The 27,789-nt window shown below is 39.6% G+C and overlaps 1 protein-coding gene across 1 annotated transcript; it reads right to left on the bottom strand.

The window, feature by feature from the left end:
* Nucleotides 1-2,184: 2,184 nt before the first annotated feature.
* Nucleotides 2,185-27,267, bottom strand: SEPTIN14 (septin 14). Its single transcript, XM_040973777.1, has 9 exons — nt 27,214-27,267; nt 21,139-21,256; nt 19,753-19,948; nt 18,047-18,233; nt 13,788-13,949; nt 10,712-10,808; nt 7,916-8,084; nt 6,774-6,906; nt 2,185-2,517 (listed from the first exon to the last, which is right to left on the bottom strand). Exons 1-9 carry the CDS (start codon nt 27,265-27,267, stop codon nt 2,338-2,340), a joined length of 1,296 nt encoding a protein of 431 aa, XP_040829711.1. The 3' UTR covers nt 2,185-2,337.
* Nucleotides 27,268-27,789: the final 522 nt, after the last annotated feature.

Genomic DNA, 27,789 nt, shown 5'->3' with positions numbered 1-27,789 from the left:
AGAAGGGTACACGTCACCAATAACCAGGGAGATACAAATTAAAGACAGAATGAGCTATGAAACCACGTACATTAGAATGGGTTTATCACAGATGACAAGTACCACGCTTCGTGTAGGATGCAGAGAATTCTTGTGTACCACTGGTGGAAGTGTAATTAATACAGACACGGAGAAATATGGGCTAAACCTAAACGGAATTACACTACCAGCTGAGTTTATAGAGGAAATGAAAGTATTCCAAACTATAGGAATCAACCCAATTGTCCATCTAGAATAAATAAAGTGCGATCAGTGGGATATGCTTCGGCCATTAGAAAGGTAGTTCTGTGATTCTGGACAAGATGGATTGACCTGGAAGACATTATGCCAAGCGAATTGAAACAATCACAGACACCACAGAACGTCAGTGTGCGTGTGGAATATGTCTTGACGATAAGACGCTGGACTTTGCACCGTTGTCTATACCCACAATGTCATGACGCAGCCCAATAACAAAATGATGGCATTGTGACTATTGTGGAAGGATTTTACCACTGTAACAGAGTGGGGTCAGAGAGAGAGGAGTGGGAGGGAAATCCTTGTGCCTATGGAACTATATCATGAGAACAAAAAAATAAATAAATAAGATTAAAAGGAACTGAACTCAGAGTGTAGCATTTCGGCTTACAACGGCTGGAATGAAAGAAATAAAATAATGGGAAGTTGTTATCTGAAGTTTCATATGTACTACAGCAGGAAGTGGAATCTTTCTAACTCACAGTGATTACAGCCAACAATAACATAGGACATCTTTTGAAATTACTGTGAGTTACTTTCAAATGTCTTATCACAAAACTAATCAGACAAAATGGACATATCGATCAGTTCAGTTTAATCATTCCATATTTTTTTGCAGATACAAAAGCAGCAATTACGTCATACACGTATCCACTATAACCTGCCAGTTGGAAACGCTATCAACTTAGAAAGAAATGTATTAAATTCCTAACAGTGGGAATCATAAAGCAACTGAGAGAAGCGCTATTGGTATGGATGGACCAGTTTACAGCGCTGTAACATGTTTAAAAGTGTTCAAATACACATGTTTAGAAGAGATTTTGAAGATTTTGCCAACTTGATCAGGGGACAGATGTGTTCGTCACAGACAATTTTATAAACATAATTTAAACACGTGTATTGAAAGGTACTACTGAGAGTGGTACTTACACTCTGACAGTGGAGCATCGCTCTGGATTGTGAGGTTCAGGAATGCATGCACAGAAAATAATGTCGAAAGATGCCAGAGGTTACCTCAAAGAACTCATAGAAAATGAAACTTGAGGAAAAGTGCGCTTGGTGCAAAAAAGTTGAAATTCTTTTATGATTTTTAAGAATATACATTTCCATAAACTTTTTGAAGTCTCTTACTATTTCTTTGATTTTTTTTTTCATCTTGAGATATTTACCACGTAATACTTTTGTGCTAATCTATGACCAACGTCCTAAGGATATGACACGTAAGAGCAACAATGAAAAGCAGTTTAGAAGGAGTTCACAGTTTACTTGGGAAAGACACAAAAATCAAAAAAAGTAAATATTAGAACTGTAATCAGAGATAAATGTTATGAATACAATCTCAGAGGTAAATGAATATAGAATAGTGGAACTGTATAATGGACAGATGGTAAGAATGTTTTTAAAGTATGTGTGTATTTATTTTAAAGGCAGAAAGAGAAAAAGAAAGCTCTTCCATCTACTCTTTCACTTCTCAAATGCTTGCAGCTGCTAGAGTTGGGCCAGGTCAAAGCCTGGAACTCCACACAGATTCTGCCACAATGAGGTAACGGGGACCCAAGTATAACAGCATCACTCAGTGTCTACCAGGTAGCCACTATCAGGATGCTGGGATGAAAGTGGAGTTGGAGGACTGTGGTGCAGTGAGCGAAGTCACCCCTTGTGATGCTGGCTAAATATATTGAGTGCTGGGTCTAGTCCAGCTGTTCTACCTTCAATCCAGCTTCCCACTACTGTAGCAATGACCCAATTGCTTCAAGCCCTGCCAACCACATGGGACACCAGCATGAAGTTGCTGGTTCCTGGCTTCAGCCTGGCCCTCTCTTGGATTTGTGACCATTTGAGGAGTGAGTCAGCAGGTTGAAGATCTCTGTTTCTCTTGCTCACTGTGTGTGTGTGCGTGTGTGTGTGTGTGTGTGTGTGTGTGTGTGTGTGACTTTCCCTTTCAAACGAAAAAAGATGTTTTTAAAGAGTCTCAGAGTTAAATCCAGGCATCCTGATTTGGAATGTGGATTTCCCAAGTGGTGTCTTAAACACTGTGCCAAATGCCCACCGCAGAAAACACTATTTCTTACGATCTTTGTCCTTTTTTATGTTGGTGCACATGGGTGCCTGTAATGTTTCCGAGGTAGCTCTCATTTTATAGAAATCTATTATGTCTTCCTCCAGTTGTCTTTTCTCTTCCTCAAGCTTCATCATTTCCTCATGCTGAATTCTTTTAAGGTTCTCAAATTTGTCCTGTAACTGAGAAATAAACGTACAGTTGTGACTCAAAGTACAGCGTGGCACAACACCTCAAACAACATAGTTGTCTTTCACGATTGTCAAACAACTTCCAATACTCATTCTTAAAATTTCTTTAATTTTATTTAAAAAAGATTTTTACGGAGAGAGAAGAGACAGAGAGGGAAGGTCTTCTATCTGCTGATTCACTCAGCAAACGGCACAATGGCCAGAGCTGAATTGATCCAAAGCTGTGAGCCAGGAGCTTCTGCCAGGCCTCCCCTGTGGGTGCAGGGGCCATAGGCCTTGGGCCACCTCGACTGCTTTCCCAAGGCCTTACGCAGTGAGCTGTATCAGAAGTGGGGCAGCCAGGACACAAACTAGAAATATCCTTTTCTCCGTAGTCTCACCATCATTAGTACTTTTTTTTTAAATAGCCATTCTAACAACAGTGAGGTGATAATCCAATATGATACTGATCTGAATTTCCCTAATGGTGAGTTATATTAGCCACTTTTCTGTTTTACTTTGTAGGTCACTTCAATTTATTGAGATAAAAACAGTATTTCCATGGCTCTGATTTTCATTTAATGTCAACAAAACATACACATGAATTCCAAGTTAGCCAAATAGCTAGTATATAAAATGTGTAAATATATCTTTGTTTACATACAAAACCTTTAATTAAGGAATCGACTTTTCTAATGATTTTAATCTTCTGCATCTATAGCCAATGCAAGTCTACAAGGTAGAACTTGATGGTGATGAAAAAGTGTGAAATACACACCATTAGATTATTTCCTTGGAGATATTTTAAAAACATGTGCTGTGAACCACAATATGATCTTTCAGATGAGTTAAACAGAATGCGCATCCGGTAGCTGTTTGATGGAACGTTCTGCAACTGTCTATTAAGTTCAACATTTATACAGTACAACTCTGTTATGATTGTCTTTCTTGATAACGACTTCTACAAGTCGGGTGTCAAATCCCCTACAATTGTTGTGCTGGGGTTTTATCTATCCCTTTGGGTCTGCTTATATTTGCTTTAGTGTCTTGGGGTGCTCTGACATTGAGTAGGTGAATATTTACAGCTTTTATTTCCTCTTGCTGGACTGAACCATTTAGCATTATATAATGACCTTCCTTGTCTCTTTGCACTATTTTGGATTTTTCCCCTTCTATTTTACTTTTAAAATTTTCTCTTGTTGAAATAGGATACTCTAGGATACTCTTTCACTGTTACAAGAAATCTTTATTCCATTCTTTCATGTTCATTCTATGTCCTCTCTTTATAGGTTGGAGTAAATTGACAGGGAATGAATTGATCAAAAAGCAAAGAGGTTAGAATTGCTAATAAAAAACTCAACACAGGTACTTCACTCTTCCCCACATTTTTAATTTGGGGTACTCCATTTTACCACTTTCTATATTGCCTATATCTTTGCAATTTAATGTCGATATTACTTTTTTTTATTCTTCAAACTAAACACATGAGTAGTTTATATACCATGTTTATAATATCACAGCATTGTAATTTTTGTAGTTACTATTTAATGTGAAAATCTGTGAATTTATATATATATATATATTTATATTAACATTTCTTTGCTTTAGTTTTGAGAAGCATAACTGCTGTTTCTTCTAAGACAAATCCAGTGAGGGTAATTGATTTTTTTTTTCTCCCTAGAAATATCTTTATCTCTCCCTCTTAGCTCAAAAGTGGGTTAGGAACGATATTCTTAGTTGGCGCTACATCCCACTTCTCCCAGACAGAAGGTTTTCTGCTAAGAAGTCTACACTCGTATGTATTGTGAATCATTTGTGTGCTCATTTCTTTCTTTCTTGAAGCCCTGAGAATCCTCCGTTTATGTTTAACCTTGCAACGTGTAATTCTATTTCTCAGGAAAAACTTGACTGAATTTGACCTTTGACCTTCCTTATTCCCGGATAGATGAATTTCTCTCTAGGCTTGGAAAGGTTTTCGTCATTATTTCTTTGAATATTATTTATACCCCCTTGCATTCTCAGCTCCCCCTTGGACTCTAATAACTTAATATTCGTTCTTTACCTGCTATCCCAATGATCCTACAATGTTAGGTTTTAGCAATCTGGCAGTGAGACCCAGAATAGTCCTACGGTTCTTTCCTGTCTGCTCATGAAAGTAGGAAGGCATCAGAGTCTGTCTTGCCCAGGCAGACAGTAAGTGGGTCATCCCCAGATCTCTCAGTCATGAAGTATTCTGCACACCAGGTCTATAAGAAGCTGGCAGTGATACGCGTCAAAACAAATCTGTCTCACCAGGGTTCAGTCTTATGCCGAGTGCTGGGGCAAGTCTAGACATTCTATCAACACGCACTTGCCTAAGGACAGAGACCGGTAAGATCGGCCCGATGCTGGATTTCACTAGCCCAGCGTTGAATCCAAAGACGCAATCCCATGGCTCTCTGCTGTGTACCCATGGATAGAGGAGGATGTTAAAGGAAGTGTCCTTGTTGCTGAATCTGGGGAATAGTTGGTTCCCACAGCCACTAGACCCTGTGAATCTCCAGGAGTGCCTGCCAGGCCCATCCTAGGCCCACAGTGGCAGACTGCCTTGAGCATAACCCACTGCAACACAGGCCTCTACCCAAAGCCAAGCAAACCCAGAAGCTCCATCCATGAGCACACCTGGTAACTACCTTTGGACTTTAACATGTGCTGGGTCTCATGGCGGTGGTTGGATGGGCGCATAGCTCCAAAACAAGATGCTAATCTCCCTCTCCTGCCCTACTGTATAAATGCTTTACTCCATTTTCAGCAAAGCTTTCTAGGAAGAATGGCACAGGTTATGAAGCTATGGAAGTTCCAGTAATTAGTCTGCAGATACAAGCTTTGGGGCAGTATTAAAAGTTTAAGCACTGAGCCTGGTGGGTAGCCTAGTGGCTCAAGTCCTCGTCTGCATGAGCCAGGATTCCATATGGGTGCCATTCGTGTCCCAGCAGCTCCACTTCTCTTCCAGCTCCCTGCTTATGGCCTGGGAAAGCAGCAGAGTACAGCCCAAAGCCTTGGAACCCTGCACCCATTTGGGAGACCCGGAAGAAGCTCCAGGTTCCTGGATTTGGATCAGCTCCAATCAAAATAATAAATCTTAAAAGAAGAAGGAGAAGGAGGAGGAGGAGGAAAGAGTTAGGGAAAACCTGAAGCTTCTCAGGAATTCCAAAGGATGGTGGACAGAAATATAGATAGTAAGTGCAATTTTAATGAGGTTTCAGACAGAAACAAGGAATAAGATTTCTAAAACTTGACTAACGTCCATCCTTGTTGTATAACTGCAATAGCACGGATGAATTCCTTCTCAGCCTAAGTTATTATTCTGGGCAAATCTGAATAGGTATATGCCAGCCAAATTGTCTGGCAAAATAAACATCTAATTTTATCTAAGTGCTGTATGACTTCTTTGCTGTAGTCAGTAAAAAATGAGGAACATTATTGAACAATGAAATTATAATTTGAATGAAACAGTAAGATTTTGAACATCCCAAAGCTGGTGCTGCATATAATTTTTTAAAAATCATCTTCCAAGGTGAACCAGCGTTTTAACTGCAAGATTTCTGGAGACATCTCTGAGGGACTTCAGCGTTCATCACTCTGCTCCATTCTACTCCCCAGGTTTCAGTAAAGTACCCTGACCACCACAGCAGTCACTCAGGGGAGACCAGGTATGACTCGTCACATCTCTGTTCAAGGTGCGAGTCAAGATTCTGGCAACATGTACATGGTACTAATTCTGTAGACATGCAGGCAAGAGCTGTGCAACCATGAATGTCTCTATATTTCAAAGGACTTCATAGACATTATCCCTTGGACAGGGGACAGAGCCACTGCATTGAATTCCCACCAGGGCAGTGTCTTGTGGAGCAATAGGAATGGGAGAAACTCCAGGGCACAGAGCAACCAACATGGAATTCCAAAGTGGGAAAGCTATAGGTATGAAACATCAAGCCATTTCTCTGCTGGGGAAACTGGGACCCGTAAAGCTACAAAACTGGAGCCACCTGAATGCTTGGAACCTAATCCAAGCACAGCAAGTCAGATGTGTGAAATTTCCCCGAATGCTCTAGAAATCATACAGAACTATAATTTTATAAAACTGACATTTAAATCCTTCATGGAGAATGGGTAACTTTTGACGTATGTCACATATCCTCAAAAATATCAACTGATCTTTGAGTTTAACCCCCAAACTAGTGAGACCATGAAAAGCGGATATAAATCATTGAAATGGCAATACCTACCTCTTTCTCAGCTTCTTTAAATGCTGCTTCTTTCTCCCTTACTCGTTCCATAAACCTTTGTTTCAACTGTTCTTCTTCTCTATGGTATTGATTATAGAATTCTTGCCTTTTGGCCTCATAGGTCTCCTGAAAGCTAAAAAGAATATCTGTCCAGATGAATAAACATGTAAAAATACATTGGTAGGTTAGTTCTATGAAAGGACATTCGTCACTATTTTCTTGGGTATATTAAAAGAATAGGATAATTTCTGTATTACAAGATAAACAAATTGGAGCACAATATGTAACATGAGTATGTATAGAGTATAAGAGTACCAGAATTTTTAAATACTTCTAGGGTCACAGCACAACAATAGTGTTCTGTACCAGTACTGAAGACATCTCCTCCAAAATATTTTTCACTTAGCTTCCAAAATACTGCATTGATGCTTTTCAACTCTTGCCATCACCAAACTTTCTTAGTATCCCTTACCGGTCTTTTAATTATATTTAACAATCTCTTCCCCAATCCTCTACTTTGTATAAATTACTTCATATAAATACAAAAATCCAAAGAAACATTTTTCTTAGATATATTTCAATATCTACACACATTTGATACATATATTTCAGCTTAAAATGGATCATTTCATCCGATCTCTTCTACTCCTTCCATCGAAATCTTATAACGATTCATAAACCTAAATTAAGGATGGGGACCCAGTGTGATGGTCCAGTGACTAAATCTTCACCTTGCACTTGCTGGGCTCTTACATGGGTGCCTGTTCATGTCCTGGATGCTCCACTTCCCTTCCAGCTCCCTGCTTGTGGCCTGTATGGAAAAGCAGTAGTGAATGGCCCAAAGACTTGAGACCCTGCACCCATGTGAGAGACCTGGAGGAAGGTCCAGGCTCCTGGAATTGGATAGGCTCCGCTGTGGCAGTTACAATCACTTGGAGAGTGAACCAGTGGGTGGAAGATCTTCCTACCTGCATCTCCTGTTCTTTGTAAAATTTGCCTTTCCAACTAAAAAAATAAATATTTTTTTTAGAAGATCAAGGATGGGTCAGAATTGGAGAAGTAAAATAATTTCTATTTCCAAATCATTACACCCTGTGGTTCTCAATTACCCAGCTAGTTGTCGCAGCAATTTCTGTACCCACCTAATTGGCTGGTTGTCTGGGCCCACATCGCTGAAACCCATTGACTGCAGTTTGAAGTACCTAAAACGTTCGTAATGCTGAGTGTGGGTTTGTTCTTTCAGGTCTTCCATATTGGAACAAAGAAGCATGTCTCGGAGCTTAACAAAGTCACAGTGATTCTCATTTTCCACTGACAAAAACAAAATCCATGACACTCACTGTTGATATTCAAGAAGCTTTCTTGAAAGAACGCAAGAATGAAAACCGCCTTTAGAGTAACGGACAAGCAATTAACAGCGATGGTTCTTTTAACCACGTGACAGTGGATTTACTAACACATACAAACTGTTAGGCACTGTCTGTTTTTTACATTAGCAAATTTTATTTACACTTAATGCCTAAAGAATAAATAGTAAAATCAGTGTCTGACTGGTATACACCATTGGTTTTCGTGGTACTCTGAAGTCCTTCCCAGAATTTTAATAAAGTATGTATTCTAATTTCACTAAAGAAAATTAAACTTTGATAACAAAATCCTTTATGTTATGTATGTTTTAGCTAAAAAAAAAAATCCATTCACTTGTGATATTCATGATATCACATGGCCAATACTTAGTCAAAAAACTCAACTGCTTCTTTTGAGGTCACACACAGAAGAGAAAGAAAAACTTCATCAAACAGGACACACATTTAGCCTAGTGGTTAAGGTGTCAGTTAAGACAGCTGGCCCAGAACTATGGCTCAATTGGCTAACCCGCCCCTTGCAAGTGCTGGAATCCCATATGGACACCAGTTCATATCCCGGCTGCTCCATTTCCCATCCAGCTCCCTGCCTGTGACCTGGGAAGGTAGCTGAGGATGGCACAAAGACTTGGTATCCTGCACCCATGTGGGAGACCTGGAAGAAGCTTCTTGTTCCTGGCTTCAGTTCAGCTCAGCTCTATGCATTGTGGCCATTTGGGGAGTGAATCAGTGGATGAAAGACCTTTTTCTCTGTCTCTCCTTCTCTCTCTAGATCTGCCTTTCCCATAAAAAATGAATAAATCTTAAAAAAAACAGCCACTGCAGATATTTGAATTGAATATCAATTGTCAGTTTCTGGCTCCCTGCTAACGTAGAGTAACTGACTTCTGCCACTCACAAGGCACAGTTGGACTGATTTTCCAGCCTCTAACTGTAATCCTAACCCAATCCCAACGATTGTGATTATCTGAGAGTGGAAGGTCTCTCTGCACAGCTGTCTTGCTGCGTTTCAATCCAAAAATATTTTTAAAGGATATGGTAAATCTAAATATATTTACGTCCAACATCAGATTTTTTATATATATATATGAAGCAAATATTACGAAATCTTTAAGATAAATACAGACTGTAATATAATACTACTAGCACACATACTTCTTTCAGAAATAGGTAGTTTAGACAGGCATTGTGGAGCAGTGAATTAAGCTTTCACCTGCAATGTCACTATCGCACATCTGATTACCACTTTTGAGTCACAATTGCTCCACTTCCAAATGAGCACAATGAAATAGCATTTAGTCTCAAAAAAAAAAAAAGGAAATTCTGTCATCTGCAACAAAACAGGTAAACCTGGAGGCCATTCAGCATTGAAATAAGCCAGAGACAGGCAAATATGGCATGATTTCAGCTATATGTAGAATACTAAGAAGTGGACCATGGTCAATAGAACCATGGTTTCCAGGAGTTGGATAGAGTACTGGATAAAAAAAAGATTTTAGCCAAAGGATACAATATTCTTGTTAAATAAAAGAGAAAGTTCAAGACAATTATTGTACATCATGGGTCTATTGTTACTATACTGCATTCTTGAAAAATTCAATATTGAGTATATGTGAAATATTCTCACTACAAAGATCAGAGTGCATTTTTATGTTGTTAACTTAAAGCTAGTCATTCAAAAACAAATACATATTTCAAATATGTTGCACATGGAACCTACATACACTTTCGTTCATTAGAAATGCTTTAATTAAAAAAAAAATCCATGTTAAAAATTCATGTGACTTTCTCTAGAGTTTACTATTTCCGAAGGATTACAAATTACTTAACATTTCTGTATATAAAATGGTGATCACATTTTACCATAAAACTTACTTTATATTATATAATGTTAGACGCAGTACAGCATACAGCAATATGTTAAAAATGTTTCTACTATGTTTCATAGTTTTGAAACTCTAAAAATGTCATAGAAACCAGTAGGTTAGAAACCAGCCCTTTTCCAATCTTCATTGTATATGAATGAGATAATAAATTACTGTACGTTACATGGTTTCACCTCGTCATGATACTAAATAACCAATGTAACTGTGAATGGAGCAATTCATCAAAAGTAAATTATGATCAAATGTTTTAAAAATAGCTTGTCATATTGTATGCTTGTGATCAATAAAATGGCATGAGATCATCTACATTGGTATGTGCATATGTGACGCATGTAACCATCAGTATTTATGCTTTTGTTTTGCTCAAATTCAAATTGCTTCCCTCTATCCTGAATGCTATGAGCTACACACACAGGTATGGCTAATCAGGACCCATGGGATGAGCAAGAAGATGGCGCTTTACCTCCATATGTCATGCAAGGCCTAATGTGACAACTTCCTGAGAAAGCACTGCATCAGCTTAAATGAAATATAACCTGTTTCTCCTTAGTGACTGCTAATTGACAGGTTAGAAAGAGTTAGCCAGAGTTCTCAGATTACAATACTATTTTGAAGCTACAGATGACACAGGATACATTTTACTTGGTTATCCTGGTGCCTGCTCTTCTTCATCTTTTGTATCATTTACCTTGCAAAACTCCCCAGGGATAGTCGCGGCCTCTGACCATTCTTTTTCCAACTTTGACCTCTTCCGTGCTACCTACCACAGCAAAAGGTAACAGGGCCTAGAAAACAAGAATGTTATTCATTGAATTCTCTCATACTAACATGATACCATTATAAAAACTAAAAGGTGAGAATGTCATAATCCATTTCATTAGCGCATAGATACACTGCATCAGAGCTCAGCGGGGCCGACAGCCAAGACCTGCTAGCGTTGACCTCAGGCTAGGTACATGCTGGAAACTATGTGCAAGATGACACATTGGGGGAATAAGGAGAAAAACCAGATTTTCAGTACACATAATTCTTTTCACGTTATCTTTACCTAGAAACACAGAGACAATATGAGGAAATGAAAGTCAAATTAATTTTAAAACTCCAATATAAGAAAATAGTGCTAAAACCAACTAAAACTATAATAATCAGCTAATGCAGAAATTTCATAATATATGCTTATAGTCAGTATCAAACATGTCCCTATGAATTCTAACCGCGATTGTATATAAAAAGGGGTCTTTCTGAATCACAAGGGGAACTTTTTCCAGGTCAGTTGTGTCTGAAAAATGGAGTATGTACAACAGAATACCTAGGAAAATGACAATCAAAAAGAAAGAAAATTGTTGCAGGGCCTGGCGGTGTGGCCTAGTGGCTAAAGTCCTTGCCTTGAATGCGCCGGGATCCCATATGGGCACCGGTTCTAATCCTGGCAGCTCCACTTCCCATCCAGCTCCCTGCTTGTGGCCTGGGAAAGCAGTTGAAGACAGCCCAAAGCCTTGGGACCTTGCACCCCTGTGGGATACCCAGAAGAAGTTCCTGGATCCTGGCTTCGGATCGGCATAGCACCGGCCGTTGCGCTCACTTGGGGAGTGAATCATGGGATGGAAGATCTTCCTCTCTGTCTCTCCTCCTCTCTGTATATCTGACTTCCCAATAAATAAATAAATCTTTAAAAAAAAATTGTTGCTAAGAGTGGGTTTTCAACGAGATGTGAAAGGATAATCTCAAATATGCTTATGATCTGTCAGAACTTAGATACAGATATCGAAATATCAAGATTGTGTTTCTGAATAAAAGTTGTTATAATGGAATTGTGCCGGAGTCAAGCTCCAGCTGAGTTCGGAGCTCAAGAAGGGTGCGTGAAATGGGCGTAGAGAGAAGAAACGGACCACTACAATTCCAAGACCATTGTGGACCATGCGAGAAAGCTGTCCGCTTTATTTACACAGAAGCAATCACGAGCTCTGGCACAGACCTTTTACGTCATGGTGTTGCAGAGTGTGGACCTCGAGCAGCACAATTACAAAGTTTTCTTTAGGGGCAGCTTGACATAACTTCGGGGGGGAGTGGCACAATTTGCAACAGCTTGAGAGGTGAGGGAAGGAGGATTACACATTCCTTGCTAATCTCAGTTTGCCAGCTCCCACCTGCTCTCAAGTCTGGACTCAAACCTTGGCGCCGCCTGTGACAACCAGACCCCTATCCTACATAAATAAATAAATCTTTAAAAAAAAAAAAACCATACAGGAAGAAAAACTAAGAAAAATAGTCAGGTTGATATTAAAACCGGTGTAAAGCACAATGAGAGCTAACCATTTACTGATTAAAACTGCAACTGGTGCCAAATTGCATCCACAAGAAATAGCAACCGCAGTCCGTCACCAGGTTATTGTTCTGAGAACAATCTTTTCTCAACAGCCCCGTTTATCTCCCTGGAATAATTGTTTGTAGCAATGTAATCACATGAATAAACAAAGAGAATGTCCCTTTGCAATAATCTGTTGTGTATAAGTTGATGTTTTGCTTCTGCAAACTGCACTCAGATACAACTGCCTTGAGTTGTTATGTCTTTGTCACTCGCCAAATCCTTGCCCACCATTCCCGGGGTCCTGCTCCTGTCGGACTGATTGCTCCTGGCCAAGCCGGTCTGGCAAGCTGGTCTGTCGCAGATATGACACCAAACACAGAAGCCTCAAAAGCAAGAAGCATATGGGGCCAGCATTATGGTATAACAGGTTAAGCCATCACGCAAAGCCAGCATACCATATGGATGCCAGTTTGAAACCCAGATGCTCCACTTCTCATCCAGTTCCCGGATAATGAGCCTGAAAACTCAGCTGCACCCATGGGAGGCAACAAGTCATATATCTCACATGAAACTGCACAAAAAAACATATAAAGAACTCAAGATGCATGAAAGACACAATATTTAAAAATGGACGAAGGGTCCAACAGACAGCACTCCATGTGACCAGGCATCAGGGAAATAAACCTGAATCACAATGGCACCCTCTAATCGGGCTCAAATAAAAAATTCAGAAATCAAGACGAAGTGAAGGAACCAGAAATACTGTCGAATTTATGCTGGAGCAGCCACATTCAAAACAGTGTGTAGTGGTTCAAATGATTAAACGACAGAAAGCAACAGTATTTGCTTGTAAGCAATTGTCCACATTAGAATCTGGTGGTACACTTCATAACAGCCTAAAGTTGCAAAGAACTAAAATATTTATCAATGATGAATGGATGAGCAAAATGTGCTCTACACATATAATGATGATGTTCATTTAAAAAATGGTAAAGCAGGGATGCATGCCGTAATATACATAAAATCACTCTGAGTGAACAAAACCAGATGCGACAAAATATATTTCATTCATAACAAATAGAACAGGGAAATCGAAATCTAGAACATAAGTTAGTAGTTGTTCAGGGCTGGGGAGGAAGGTGAGAAGGAGGTGGGATAAGAAATCAAGAATATGGGTATCCCCTACTGAGGAACCGGTTCTAAAATTGACACACAGGTCAACTGCAGGCATCAGTGAACATATGAATTAAATCCAAGCCTGTGAAAACAAAACCGATTCATGAAAACCATTTTCAAGGTCCAGAAAATCCTTCCTCAAATTAGCTCTTGGAGAAAAAAAAAAAACACATGTTGTATTTTCTTTTTGTCATAATGAAGGGTAAATAAAACATATTACTAATATTCCTACTTATAACTTGTATCCACATTCCCACAGGAAAATCAAACAGAAGCTTACATTCATTGAGGAGTTCGTTTGACCCGTAGTTTCATCATCTGATGGGAAACGATATATCTGAATGCCATGACTCCTCAGCTCACTCATTATCTTGCTCTTAAACTTTGGTAAATCATTCTTAGAAATCGTATCTGCTTTGGCAATCAATGGTATAATGTTCACCTATTAAGAGAGAAGACAAACCAAATTACCTTTAATGATTTGCTGTTTATGCTATAGCTTGCACATAACCTCACAGCCTCTGAAAATTCGATAAGCCCTGGTAGTCATAACTTCTTTCCAAAATTCTGTTCTAGAATCATTAATGCCTTTTAATATTCCTCTTTCATCATAACTTACATTTACAAGTTTCAACCTTATTTCTCTCCTAAAAATCTCTTATGCTTCCAACACATCTGGGGTTAATAATATTTAAGTAATACTGTAAAAGACTCTCTCATGATTAATATCATTTTTTTATTAGATTGAGTGATTAAAAGCTAGCTAGTTTAACGAAACTTCGGAAGAGGATTTTTTGCCCTTGTAGGTCTTCTCCGTAAGGACACCCTGATGAGTATCTCGTTTTCACATGCCTGCATGCTATCTAAATGACCTTGCAAACGGGAGACACAACGGGCCAAGATGATTCAGATAGCCCTGAGCAGAGCTCAGGTTTGAACCCCACCCAGTTTAATCCACTTTAGCACCAGCTCTCTGGCAGTGCGCCTGGGAAAGCAGCAGTGGACAGCCCAAGTACTTGGCCTTGCAACCGACATGGATAAAGCCAACAGGCTCCTGGCTTCAGCCCTAGCTGTTGTGGCCTTCTGGGCAGTGGAATACTGCATGAACGCTTTTCTCTCTCCCCCTCAACCTTGTTTTCTGTCTGCCCTCTGTCTGCGACTCTCTCTGATGCTGCCCAAATAAACAAATCAATAAAGAATTTTTTAAATCTCCTTGAAAATAGATTTGCTTGTTTCCCCAAAAATACAAGAGATTAAGACTGTTTATTTTCATGACTGTTAATATTTGTGTGTGTGCAAAATGTATCTTTCTAATAAATATGTTCATTTACATATGTAAAAAGGACATTTTTTTCCCTTTCGAAGTGGAATATTTGCATTTTTAGCTTCAATTTTTACCTATGAACTTTTTCCCAATTCTACTATGATACCATTCTCATCTCAACACATTTATATTGAAATAACTAAACTGGTCGAAAATTAAAATATACAAAATTCTAACATGTTTTACCGCTGTTAAGATATTTTAAACATAGCTAGACAAATATCAAAATCCACAAAATGGAAAGAATAAATAGCTGTCAGTTTTAGATGGATAATTTTCGCTTCAAATTTCTTAAAGCACTTTGAAACTACATTGCTTTAAAATTAAAACAAAGTTGTCCAAAATTTTGTCAAATGTTGATATCTAAACACAAGACCGTCCGCCATGCAGAACAGACAACTGCTACGGTAGGTCCATGCTGAAAATAAATTATTGAGATTGGATTGATAAGAAAGCTCTATTGACATCGTTCGGTGGTAGTAACTCATTGAAACACAAAGAAACACAAAATGTCCCTAGCAATAATTTCTCAGAAGTTCATTCTTGAGAGAGAAAAGGCACTTATTGAAAGCAGGAACCTGGAAATGAAGATAGCACATTTGCCACCCCTTTGGGTCCTTGGGTGGCCTGCCTTTGTCCGAAAAAAAAAATGCTTTTATGTTCACAGATAATCATACAATTAATATATTACCAATTATGAAATTGAGGAAGTGCTTAATGTGAATAAAAATATAACTTTTTTTCAATTGATGTCACCTGAAATTATATACTAAGATTTGGTTCCAACTAAAGCAATACGTAACAAAAGCTATTATTTTTATCATAAATGGAACCTAACCTTGTAACTTTTCCTCTCTTTAGCTGGGTTGAAAAAAAAAAAAAGAAAAAGACAGAAATCAGTGCAGAAAAAAAAAAGAAAACCAATGTGGTGACAGTTGGATTTATATTTATCCTGATTCTATTTTAAACATTGCGTGTTTGGGAGCTGACATAGTGGCACAGCATGCTAAGCATCCACTGGCAATACTTGCATCCCATATGAGAGTGCTGGTTCAAGTCCTGGCTGCTCTGCTTCCCACACAGCTTCACGCCGATGTGCCTGGGCAAGGAGCAGAAATGGCTCAAGTTCATCGACTGCTGCCGTCCACATAGGAGACCAGATGGGACTGTGGGTCTCTGGCTTCAGCTGGTCCAGTCATTGGAGACATTTAGGAATAAATCATTGAATAGATTTCCTATCTGTCGTCTATCTACCTACCTATCCTTCAATCACGTTCTCCACATTTCAAATAAATCAATCTACTGTATGCTTTTAAACATTTTATGTGGAATCATTCTAGATTGACAGAAGAGTCGCATAAATAATGAAGAAAATGAGACTTCACAATGTATCCATGCTTCAAAGACTAGAAATACGTCAAAATAGGAAAACCTTGAAATCACTTTTGATACATTAATCGCAAAAAGTTCAAGATCGTTGCCCAAGGTCACAGGTAGCATGTAATGAAACAAATATTCAATATTCTTGCAATCACAATGAACTCTACGACACCTATATATACATTATATACCTTCTATTTGGATACAATCAAGTAGCATGGCTTGGTTTTTTTTTTTTTTTTGCTACATTCAGTAAGATGATTTTCTATACATTCAAACTGAAGCATGAGAAATCCATAAATAATCCAAAAGTTAATCAAATGTACAGGGGCTCATAAATTTCATCCAGAGTTTCCTGAAGCCATGAGAATACACATCTTGCCAAAAGAAGGTCAGTATGCATCCTAAGCTTTTGAGAGAAAGACTCGCGCTTTTATTGGCTGCTTCTGAACAGCAAGCTAACGCTTCCTGCATCTCTTTTGTTCTGAACCCTCTCTGATAGGACCAGTAGCCAGAATCAGCAAAGATTCAGCTTGCACACTGACAGCGGCTCCAGCCGAGCCCAAGCAGGATTCTTTGGAATGTCTATGGTGAATATACTGTCTTATATATTTATTTATTTTTATGGCAGAGTCAGATATACAGAGAGAAAGATCTTCTATCTGAAGATCCCCAAGTGACTGCCATGACCGGAGCTGTGCTGATCCGCAGCCAGGAGCCAGAAGCCTTTTCCAGGTCTCGCACATGTGGGTGAAGAATGCCAAAGCTTTGGGCCATTCTCATTTACCTTCCCAGGACACAAGCATGGAGCTGGATGGGAAGCGGGACCGCTGGGAATAGAACCGGTGCCCATATGGGATGCTGGCAAACTCGAGGTGAGGACTTTTTTAGCTGCTAGGCTATGGGGCCAGGCCCCCATCTACTGTTTTAAATATTGACAAATAATGGTGTCTACGTTCTATTTTAGTGGATTTTTCAGCATCTCCTTTTAACAAACTATTACAATATTTATTATGTCCACAAAGAGGTTAAAAATGAAATTTACCAAACACTGAATTCTTTAACTTTTTTTTTTGTTGTTGTTGTTATTAGCCTTTTATGATACGGTTCCATAGGTCCTGGGATTTCTCTTACCCCTCCCCAAGTTCTCTCCACACCCCCCTCTCGAGTTCTCCTAATTTATTACTATAGTGTAGTTTTTCATAAACAGTCATATGTCCATCATTGCAGGCATGGACAATGGCAGAGCATCCAGCATCCTATTGTCAAGATACAGTAAACAGTTTCACTGGAAGTCCATCTTTGATCTGGAAGTAGAGATGCATACTGCATTGTATCCTGATATCTGGATATGACAGTCTCTATTACACAGTCACTATTCTACCACCTTCAAACTCATGTTAAATTTCTAAACCTCCAGTATCTCAGAATGTGTCTATAATTGAAGACACATTTACAGGAGCTATTAAAGTTGAATACTGCTGTTACAATAGAGCCAAATGCAGTCTCATCAGTGTCCTTAGGAAGGAAAACTAGAATGTGTAGAGAGATACCTTTGATGGAAGACCAAGAGAAAGGTTTCAGGAAACCTGTTGGCACTCTGATGTTGGATTTAGTTTGCAGGATTATGAGAGGATACTTTTTATTGTTTAAACCGTCCTGTTTCTGAGAATTTGTTAAGACAAACTTAGACAATGAATACAAATGCCGTAACAGAAAAAAAAATACGCATTCACATATTATTCAATGATAGATAGCTACGTTCAAATGCTACGACATGTTACTATCTCAAAATAAACGTTCAGCATTGAAAGCTGAAGCTTTATCACACATACCTTGCTGTCAATGTTCTTCATTGTTATGATGTCAATGGACTTGAGAGAATGCCCTGTAGGTGAGATGAAATAGAGGCACACATGCACGCGAGAATCGTGGTACTCAAAGAAGGAGCGTTTAATCTTCAGTTCTTCTTGAAGATAAGCCTCAAATTGAGCGTCTAGGTAGTCAACTATTGGTTGGTAGCTAAAAGCATAAAGCATTACAACTTAGAACATCGGAAGTCTGTTTTGGACTATCTAATAAGCAAAATGCATGCCAAAAATAATTTTCTTTTTATTCTTAATTTCCATTTTGCAATTTTGCAAGTACAAGACTTCCTCCATCTCCTCCCCATCCCCGTCTCTTCCCAACCCCCATAGTCCCCCGTGTTTTGTAATAAAAAAAAAACAAATGTCCATCAGGTGACGTTTTGACTCCAGTACTCTGTTCTTTACAAAGGTCACATGGGTGGTGACAGTGTTGGTATATGCAATGGTAGGAAGTTTAACATTTTGTTGTCTGGGTATATTCAGACATCTCATTGGGGGCCTACTTTTATTCAGTAGTGGAGATTCATTCTGTTGATTTTCTCTGGTTCCTGGTACTCTGGTCTCCATTACATCCTACGTTTGTGAGATTAAAAGTGTAAGTTTACCTTTGTGTCTTTTTGTTTTGTATTTGGATAGAGGTTGCCTTATGTTAGAGTGAACATATGACATTCTGTCCTTTTGGAATTGGCTCATTTCATTGAGCCTAATAGTGTCCAATTGGGACTATTTGGTTGCACATGATGAGATTTCATTCTTTTTAGTAGCTGAGTGGTGTTCCATAGAGTAGACGTACCATAGTTTCTTTATCCAGCCCTCCCTCGATGGGCATCTAGGTTGGTGCAGCCACTACGGAAGTTGATATGGAGAATACTCAGGCAACTGAAAATTCACCTGCCATATTGACCCAGGAATTCCACTCCATGGAATATATCCAAAAGAACTGCTACATACACATGAGAAAGTAATGTGTACCCCTGTGGTTATTGCAGAGCAGTCAACAATTATAAAACCATGGAAACAATCTAAATAATTTTCTATGGTGACTAGAAAGATGAATAGCATGCCCATAAAAAGACACGAACTTCAGGATAGCCAAGATGTCTGAATAGGAAAGTGACATGCTAACGTTGACTATGGGATGCTTTCAGAAGACAAGTGGAGGAACTGCATTCCCAGGAGACAGCTGGAGAAAAGCAGAAATTTTACAGAAGGAGAACCACCATGGAGCCCTGGGGAGAGTCCCACAACAGCAAGAGAGACATTGCCAGCAATGAACAGCTGGAAAGCATGCGGTCTTCCTGGAGCCTGATGCCTAGCTAGCAGTATGGAGCAGGCAGCATCTCTTTAAGCCAGCAGAGGCTGCTGCGGGCCTGTGTAGCACGGATCTTGCAGAGGGCTAATCTTGCAGTCCCCACAGATTTGAATCTGACCTGGAGGGCTTTGAGAGGGCAGGGTGCTCATTTAGTCGTGTAAACTGTTCCCCTCCCCTCATTCTATCAAGGCACCTGGATCCAACTTCCTAAGGCAAAGCAATGACCAGTGTCTACCTCTGGAAATGTTACGGCTCTCTCTATGGATGGGGGAGGCACACCATCACAATCTTATCTGTGGACAAATGGGAAAAAAAACACTTGAAATAAGAAAATGCCCAATTTGAACAAGAAAACACTTACCTGTTCTCTTTATTTATTTGATCACCGTATCCCACTGTTTTCACAACCGTCAATTTCAGATGAACATTGCTCTCTCGCAGCTCATGTGTCTGAACTTTAAGTCCAACATTTGGGTAAAAATGTGAAGATTTGCCATCTCTTAAATTCGTATTAAATAGTGTTTCAATCAATGTCGATTTTCCAATCCCAGTCTCCCCTGTAATAAATATAAATGCATCATCACGGAGCAAAAGATAGCTGGTTGATCTCTGCAGTGCTTTAAACAACCTCAAAACTCCACAGAGTTTAACTCACAGATTAAAGTACCAAATGGTGGAGAACGGGAAAGAAGTAAGGATTTGACTTTTCAAGCAAAATGAGTAAATGTTGAGATCTGTTGAACATAGCGGTCACAACAATCAATAATACTGTATTGTATATTGCAAAATAACAGTAAATCCCAAGGGTCTTACCATAAAAATTGATAAGTAAATGAGGTGACTTGTATGCCATGATTCATTTATTCCACATTTTTTTTAAGATTTATTTATTTTTATTACAAAGTCAGATATACAGAGAAGAGGAGAGACAGAGAGGAAGATTTCCATCCTATGATTCACTCCCCAAGTGAGCGCAATGGCTGATGCTATTCTGATCCGAAGCCAGGAGCCAGGAACTTCTTCCGGGTCTCCCACACGGGCGCAGAGTCCCAAGGCTTTGGGCCTTCCTTGACTGCTTTCCCAGGCCACAAGCAGGAGCTGGATGGGAAGTGGAGCTGCCAGGATTAGAACCGGCGCCCATATGGGATCCCGGGCGTGCAAGGCAAGGACTTCAGCCGCTAGGCCATGTCGCTGGGCCCTATTCCACATTTTATAAACATATCAAAACATCACATTATATCCAATGGATATATCTATTCATATAAGATTTGTTCACTGAAAGATACTATTTAAAAAAATATAAAGAGCACCCAAAGATATGAGCGAAAGCTGAATGGGATTTGGGACAGACCAGACCAGTCTGGCAGGCACAAAAACCAGGGCTGGGGGATCGGCCCAGTGGGAGTTATTTGGGGATCACTCTGATCGGACTGCAGCTCCTAAAGATGTATGTGAGGGCTGAGTGTGTGATGGATGGGGTTGGGCAAATTGTAGCACCTATTGGTTTGTGTAAGAGATGGGATGTAATTGAAAACACTTTATCAAGGTATAGGAAGAAAATGGACCTAAGTTGCATTAAAATTTGAAGACCACTCATGTTCAGACTACAATGCATTTGAATCACATGGCTAAAAATATGGAAACCAATATAAACAGTAAGATATAATCTTACATTAACAGCACCAATGTAATGGGGTTTAAGCTGTAACGAGCATTGAGAAATTCAAATAAGGGGGTTGGTACTTACCCACACAGAGAATATTAAAAGAGAATCCTTGGTGGATAGCTCTGTTCACCAACTGGTAGGGCAAACATTCAAAACCGAAATGGCCAAGGGTAGTTAGGCAACGGATATTCTCTTCTTTCTGATAAAAAACCAAAAGGAAGGGAAGCAGAGGGAGGATTTGAGACTAGGGAATGAAATCTTTAAAAAGACACCTATATTACACCAAGGAAATTAGAATTGATGATCATACCTCAGACAACATGCAAGTAAGTACAGTTGTACAGAAAGAACTATGGGCCCAGATGCATACGTTTTGCCAACATTGTTTATAAATAAACTGAATTTATCCCATGAAATTCAAAGAGGTCATTTTTCTAGCATCTTAGAAGGAGAGCGAGAAGGGAAAAAAAGCACAGATTAAAGAAAGGAAGGAGAGCCAAGTGTTTTTGCTCAGTGGCTAAAGCACTTCCGGGGCCACTCAAGTACCTGAACTTCACTTCTGTACCCACTCTTGATTCCAACTTTTGTGTAATGATTACCTAGGAAAAAGCAGGTAAGACCCAAGTAGAGGGGTCCCTCACCTGTGTCAGACCTGAACTGGGTTCTAACCTTCCAACTCCGCCATGACCTAATTTCCCCTGTTGTGTACATTGGGGGAGTGAATCAACAGAAGGGAAGCCTCATCCTGTCTTTCTCACTTAAAATAAATAAAATCAATTCTAAAAATTAAGTATAAAAGAGATAAACATTTAAGGAAATGCCCAAAAAACTCCAGTGTATTACTCTACAACAATAAACTCGTGATCAGTTTAAAAAGAGAAACCTTTGGGGTTGGCACAACAGTACATCAAGTTAATCCTTCACCTTGTGGCACTGACAGCCCATATGGGTACCAGTTCTTATACAAGCTGCTCCACTTCCAACCTAGCTCTCTACCTGTGGCCTGGAAAAGTTGAGGATGGCCCAAGCCCTTGGGACACTGCACCTATATGGAAGACCCAGAAGTTCCTGGCTCCTAGCTCCTCACTTTAATCGGCTCAGTCCCAGCCATTGTGGCCATTTGCAAAATGAATCAGGAGATGGAAGAGCTGTATTTGATTCTCTTTGTAACTCTGCCTTTCAGATAGAAATAAATGTCCCTAAAATTGAAAAAAAAAAAAAAGCAGCACAATAGCCTAGTGGCTGAAGTCCTCGCCTTGCACGTGCTGGGATTCCATATGGGCGCTGGCTTGTATCCCAGCTGCTCCACTTCCCATCTATGGCTACTGCTGGGGGGCTGAGAGACTGGGTCAGATCTCGGGGCACATCCGGCGAGCTTTCTTTGGGGACTCCCTCCAACTAGACCACTGGACTCAAAATTCTAACCGCAGGGAAAATCACAGAATCTGTGGTGCGGAGTGCACGTGTTGCAACTGTGTCTTCTCATTGCTGAGGCCTGTGCGGTGGCTGGCATGCCCAGATGTTCATGGAGGACCAGACAACCAGTGCATGGAGGCAGTCTGGAACCATGGAGGGCAGAACACGTTGGACAGCTCTCTTGATCAAGCTCTGAAGTGAGTATGTTGGCGAGTGGAGACTCTAAGGTGGACTATGTTGGCAAATACCATGGGAGAATCTCCTCAACCTTGGAACAACAAAATCAACAGCACCTCAGAACTATCAAAACCACTTAAACAGTATTCTTGCAACATGTACCACATCAGGGACCCTGGGATGACATTGGGTAGCCATCCCACATCCCTGGGTACTAGCCCTCTCCCCTTCCTCCCCACTCTCCCAGATACAAGAAAAAAAAAAGGAAAATTATGTATGATTTTTTTAAAGAAGGGAAACAAAGAAAAGGAACATTCTGTCTCTACTCTAGAGATTATTTTAATAGAGCAACAACAGACTCAAACATTCCTCTGCCCTTCCTGGCCTAGATTCTCTTCCTTTTATAACCGCAGCCCAGGGAGGTGCCAGATGAAACACTTGATGTACCCACTATTGTATCAAGAAAGAACAGACCTTGGCCTCATTTGCAATTCATTCTTGCCCACAGAGTGAACAGAGCAAGCAGCACCACTACTATGACTTGACAGATGTCTTCTAGTGTTCCATTTGTGGTCGATCGAATATTGCTCTTAAATGTGCCTTTGTAGCATCCACAAATCAAATTATGAAGCAAAGGATGGATAAATAGATGGGGGAAAAAATCAGTGTTAACCTGTGATAATAGGTTAAAGGGATAGTTTCATAAGCATTCACATGAAGCTTAAGTGTTTATCATGGATTTTTGTAATCACCCATGACACCACCAGGTTCATATAAACTACATCTAGAAAATGGAATGATGTGTACTATAAAGCATATATATTATAAAGGTCTCATCACATGCCGATAAGCCCTGATGTGTAATCTGTACTCCATTCCTGCAGCTCCTGAGCAGAGGTAGCTGAATAAAAAAAAAACAACCTTGGTAAGTCTTAGCAACAGCACTGATGCTTCTGTTTTCTCCTGTGTATGTGAGAGTGTTTGGTTTAATGAGTTTGTACAAGTTTTTCATACTCCAGTGCTCTAGGTCAAAAGCCTACCATTTCAGGGCTAACACAAGCCTTCGGCAGTGAAGTTAGCAACAAGTATTGCTAGCGAATTAAGTACCAATATTGTAGGAAAAGGCCACATCTAGGAATTTGAAAAAAAAAATAGACTGTGGGATGGAGTCATTGAGGATAATACAAAAACAGCAGATGGACTGCTGGAGTTACATTTGTGGGGACAGGAAAAGCATTGTGAATAAGAGGAGAATAGGGCAACGAGTTTAGAGGTAAAATTGTAGGTTTTATGTCCTTGAGAAGTGAGGATATTGCCTAGTTTAAAGATTTAAAGGCATTAAATTTGCAAACAGTGAAAGGAGGAAACTTGGAAAGATAGATTCCAACAAAGAATTGTAAAGATGAAGCTAAAAAATATGGATATTTGTCCAAGCGGTAGTGTTCAGTAACCGGGGCTGTGTAAGCAAAGAATAGTAGGAGAAAAAAAAAAGTCTTCCAAAAGCATTGTTAAAGGCAATGGTTTTAAGAACATCTTAGAGAGAAAGTCAAAGACCAAAGCTGAGTTATAGAACCACTGCCCTAGTAAGACATGGGGGTAGCAGGATGATTTTGAGAATGGAAGCAAAGAGAGAGGTTTGACAGAGAGAAAAAAACTCGATAGCCAAAAAAACAGAGGTAAGGGGAGGGGGAGCTTGGGGGATTAATAGGGGATTGATTCAAAATTTTAAAAAAGAAATAGTTTAAAAGAAATAGTAATTAATCAAACAAAAATATTTGTGTTCCTCCCCGCCCCCCAAAATCAATACCAACCAAATGTTTTGATCAGTAATAAAAGGCAAGAAATAATCCTGTATTTTCAGCATGAGAAGAGAAAAGATAAAACTAATTTGAGTTTCAAATTCTAAAGAAATAACACCCTAGCTGCTCTGCTTCTCTCCAGCTCCCTGCTGATACAGCTGGGAAAGCAGCCGACTAACGACCTGAGTGCACCTGGCACTCACTTGAGATACAGCGGCTGGAGTTCCAAGTTCAAGACTTGAGCCTGGCCCAGCCCCAACCACTGGGATAGTGAACCAATAGACAGAGAACTCTGTCCTTTTCTCTCTTTCTCTTTCTGTGTATGTGCGTGTGTTTGTGTGTGTGTGTGTAACTCTGCCTTCAAAATTAACAATCCTTTAAAACATAACAAGCGAAGCAACCGGGTAAAATCCAAAAGATTTAAATAGAACATATTGTTACATTTACAATGCATAGCTCAGGGGTTAGTTAAGCTTAATAAAAGTACAAAGACGAGAGAAAGCAACACACGGAATGTAGTACAAGCGCAAGAAAGATACAGCAGGGCAATATAAAAATTTCAAGTTCATGTAACCAGATAAACGGATTCAGCCACCTGGACCTGCCTGTGCTGATCAAAACTTCATTGGGAAATTTATGTTCAACTCTAAGCGGGGGGGAACACTAAAGCACTCCATGTCACTTCGTGCTTTGCGTAGTTCCTGGTACTGTCTTGTTTCCTGAATAACCAGGAAATAATGGGCATGGAGGAAGAGTGGAAAAGAGAAAGAGAATTAGAGGAAAGTGGGAGGAAGAAACAAAAGGAAAGGAGAGGAAAAATGATGGGAGCGACCCAAAGAGGAGCGCTCAGACACATACGAGTTAAACGGAAACAGAGTAGGCAAACTAAAGATTGAGAGACTGAGTAAAAGGAGCATTTTAGAGAAATAAAACCCAAGATAATGAAGATCATCATGCAGAGATGATATTAAAACCTATTTCAGGGTGTCCGAAAGAATAACGAAAGGAGAGAAAGTTTGAGAGAATTCGTTTTCAATACCACATGACAGAATTTTATCAGGGCTGCTGCTAAGCCTTCACATGTGGTGCCAGCATCCCATATGGGTGCCAGTTCAAGTCCTACCGCTTACTAATGTGCCTGGGAAAGCAGTGAAAGACGGCCCAAGTCCTGGGGTCCCTGCATCCACGCGTAACACTTGGAAGAAACTCTAGGCTCATGGAACGGATCCATCTCCAGCCATGGCAGCTATTTGAGGGGTGAAACAACAGATAAAAGATAACCTCTCTCTGTCTCTTTCTCTCCCAGTAAAAATCTGCCTTTCAAATAAAATAACTAAGTCTGAAAAAGAAAAGGTGTGTTTTTTTTTTTTTTAACCACAATTAAAGTTACTCAAAAATTGAATAGTGGTAAAGGAGTGGGCCTTAGCCTAGTGCTTAAGATGCCCGTGTCCCACACTGGAGAGCAAAGATTGTCAGCTTCTGCTCCTGACTCAGACTTCCTAACAAGGCGAGCCCAGGAGGAGCTCCTGGCTTTAGATAAGCTAAGCTCAGGCCACTGCAGCCATCTGGGGAGTGAGCCAAGGGGTGGAAAATCTTTCTCTGTCTCTCCTTCTCCCCATAAATCTGATCTGCCTTTCCAATACAAATAAATAAATCTTAAGAAAGTACAGAAATGTTAAAAGGCACAGGTTTTCCTAGACTGGCTGATAGGAAAAGTTACCCAAAGATCAGTTTTTGCTGGTGAAAACTGGAGTTGAAAAGACCTGTTCTCTTAACTGTCATTTTAAGTTCAATGATAATGTGAAAATGGTATTTTTTGATCCTTAAGACCAAGTTGTCCTGTTGCCCAGTCATTTAATAAAAGATTGGAATATTGCTTAATGCTATGACATGAGCATGCTGGGTCCCCAAAAGATCCATGTGTTGAACCATAGTCACCACAGCAGTAGTGTCAAGGGGTGCGGACTCCCTTTTGGGAAACGATTGAGTTATGAGGGCCCTGCCCTCATGAAATAGGCTGGACTGGAAACTGCCCTTTCTGCCCTGTGCAGACACACTGACAACAGGCCATCCCTGGTGCCCAGCTCTCAGACTCTGTAGCCTCCAGAATTGTGTTCAATGTATTTTTTTAATATAGATATTGTAAACCTAGGGTATTTTGCTAGAGCAGCCTGTGGGGCTCAGAGAAATTGAAACCAAGAAGTGAACCGTTGTAATAACAAAATAGGTAAAAGTGTCAAGATGGCCTTGGAACAAAGTAATGAATAATACACTGGAAGATTTTTAAAGTACTGGTTAGGATAAACATATATTGTCATGAAAACAGATTTAAGCAAGATGCTGGTGGGAGTCCAGAAGAAATAGGCTGTACAGGCAGCCTCAGTATTCTTTCTCTTTCCTTTCTCTGTCTGTCACTCTTTCAAATAAGATAAAACTTTAAAAATAAAAGTATAACAGCTACAAATATATGCTCATCAAAATAGCACTATTCTATTGAGAAGTTCTGGAATTTTTGTTGCCCTTTTGGGATTAAAAAGGAACAGTCTTTCAAATGACCAAGAGTCATTAGATTCAAGAGAAACATGTATAGATTATTTAAAGCATCATTGATATTTAACTTCAAAAAAGTATAAAAGTTCATTCATGTACAAACACAACAAGCAAGCCTTAGTATCTACATCTATCTCATATGACTCAGTATTTAGAAACTATACATTCTTATTGAATACACAGTGCAAAGTTCTATTGGAAAGATATACTTAACTGTATCTTCATCCTTAGGCACTTTGATAGGCGTACATGTTGCTTTTTCTGCCATTTCAGACTGAAACAGAAAGCTGGAAAGGAAGAAACAAAATCTTATAGACTTACTTGCAAGGTTATTTTCCTGCTTTGTAATCCTGTTGACCTATTTTAAGTTGTGGCTGTCCTGGTGTAGAGGCTTCTACACAATAAATAACATACAACTTAAGAATTAATTCATTTCAATCATAAACACATCAAAGAATTCTAGGAAAGGCAACCTTCTTTTGGAAGACAACAGGACAAAGAGCCATGAGAAAGTAGAGAATTTTGTTTTAGACCAAGCTAAAACAACCAAGACATGGGTGCAATTGCTTAACACCTTAGAATGGCTTACCAGAGGAGTCTGTGGTATTTCAGTACAACAATTGAAGGACAATTAGGAAAGCAGAGCTTGTCAAATAGAAACAAGTACCTTGGATACTGAACTAGAATAATGCTAGTTCTCACTAAGCCCCTACATACACTCAGCATTACACTGAGTATTCCGTGCCTCACCTCCATTAGTGCTCGTAGCAAATCTCATATGCGCATATTT

Source organism: Ochotona curzoniae, unplaced genomic scaffold (genome assembly GCF_017591425.1).
Source record: "Ochotona curzoniae isolate NIBS_2020 unplaced genomic scaffold, NIBS_Ocur_1.0 contig_2321, whole genome shotgun sequence".
NCBI lineage: Eukaryota > Metazoa > Chordata > Mammalia > Lagomorpha > Ochotonidae > Ochotona > Ochotona curzoniae.
Note: the sequence above shows the minus strand (reverse complement) of the source record. Positions and strands in the feature narration are given on the sequence as shown.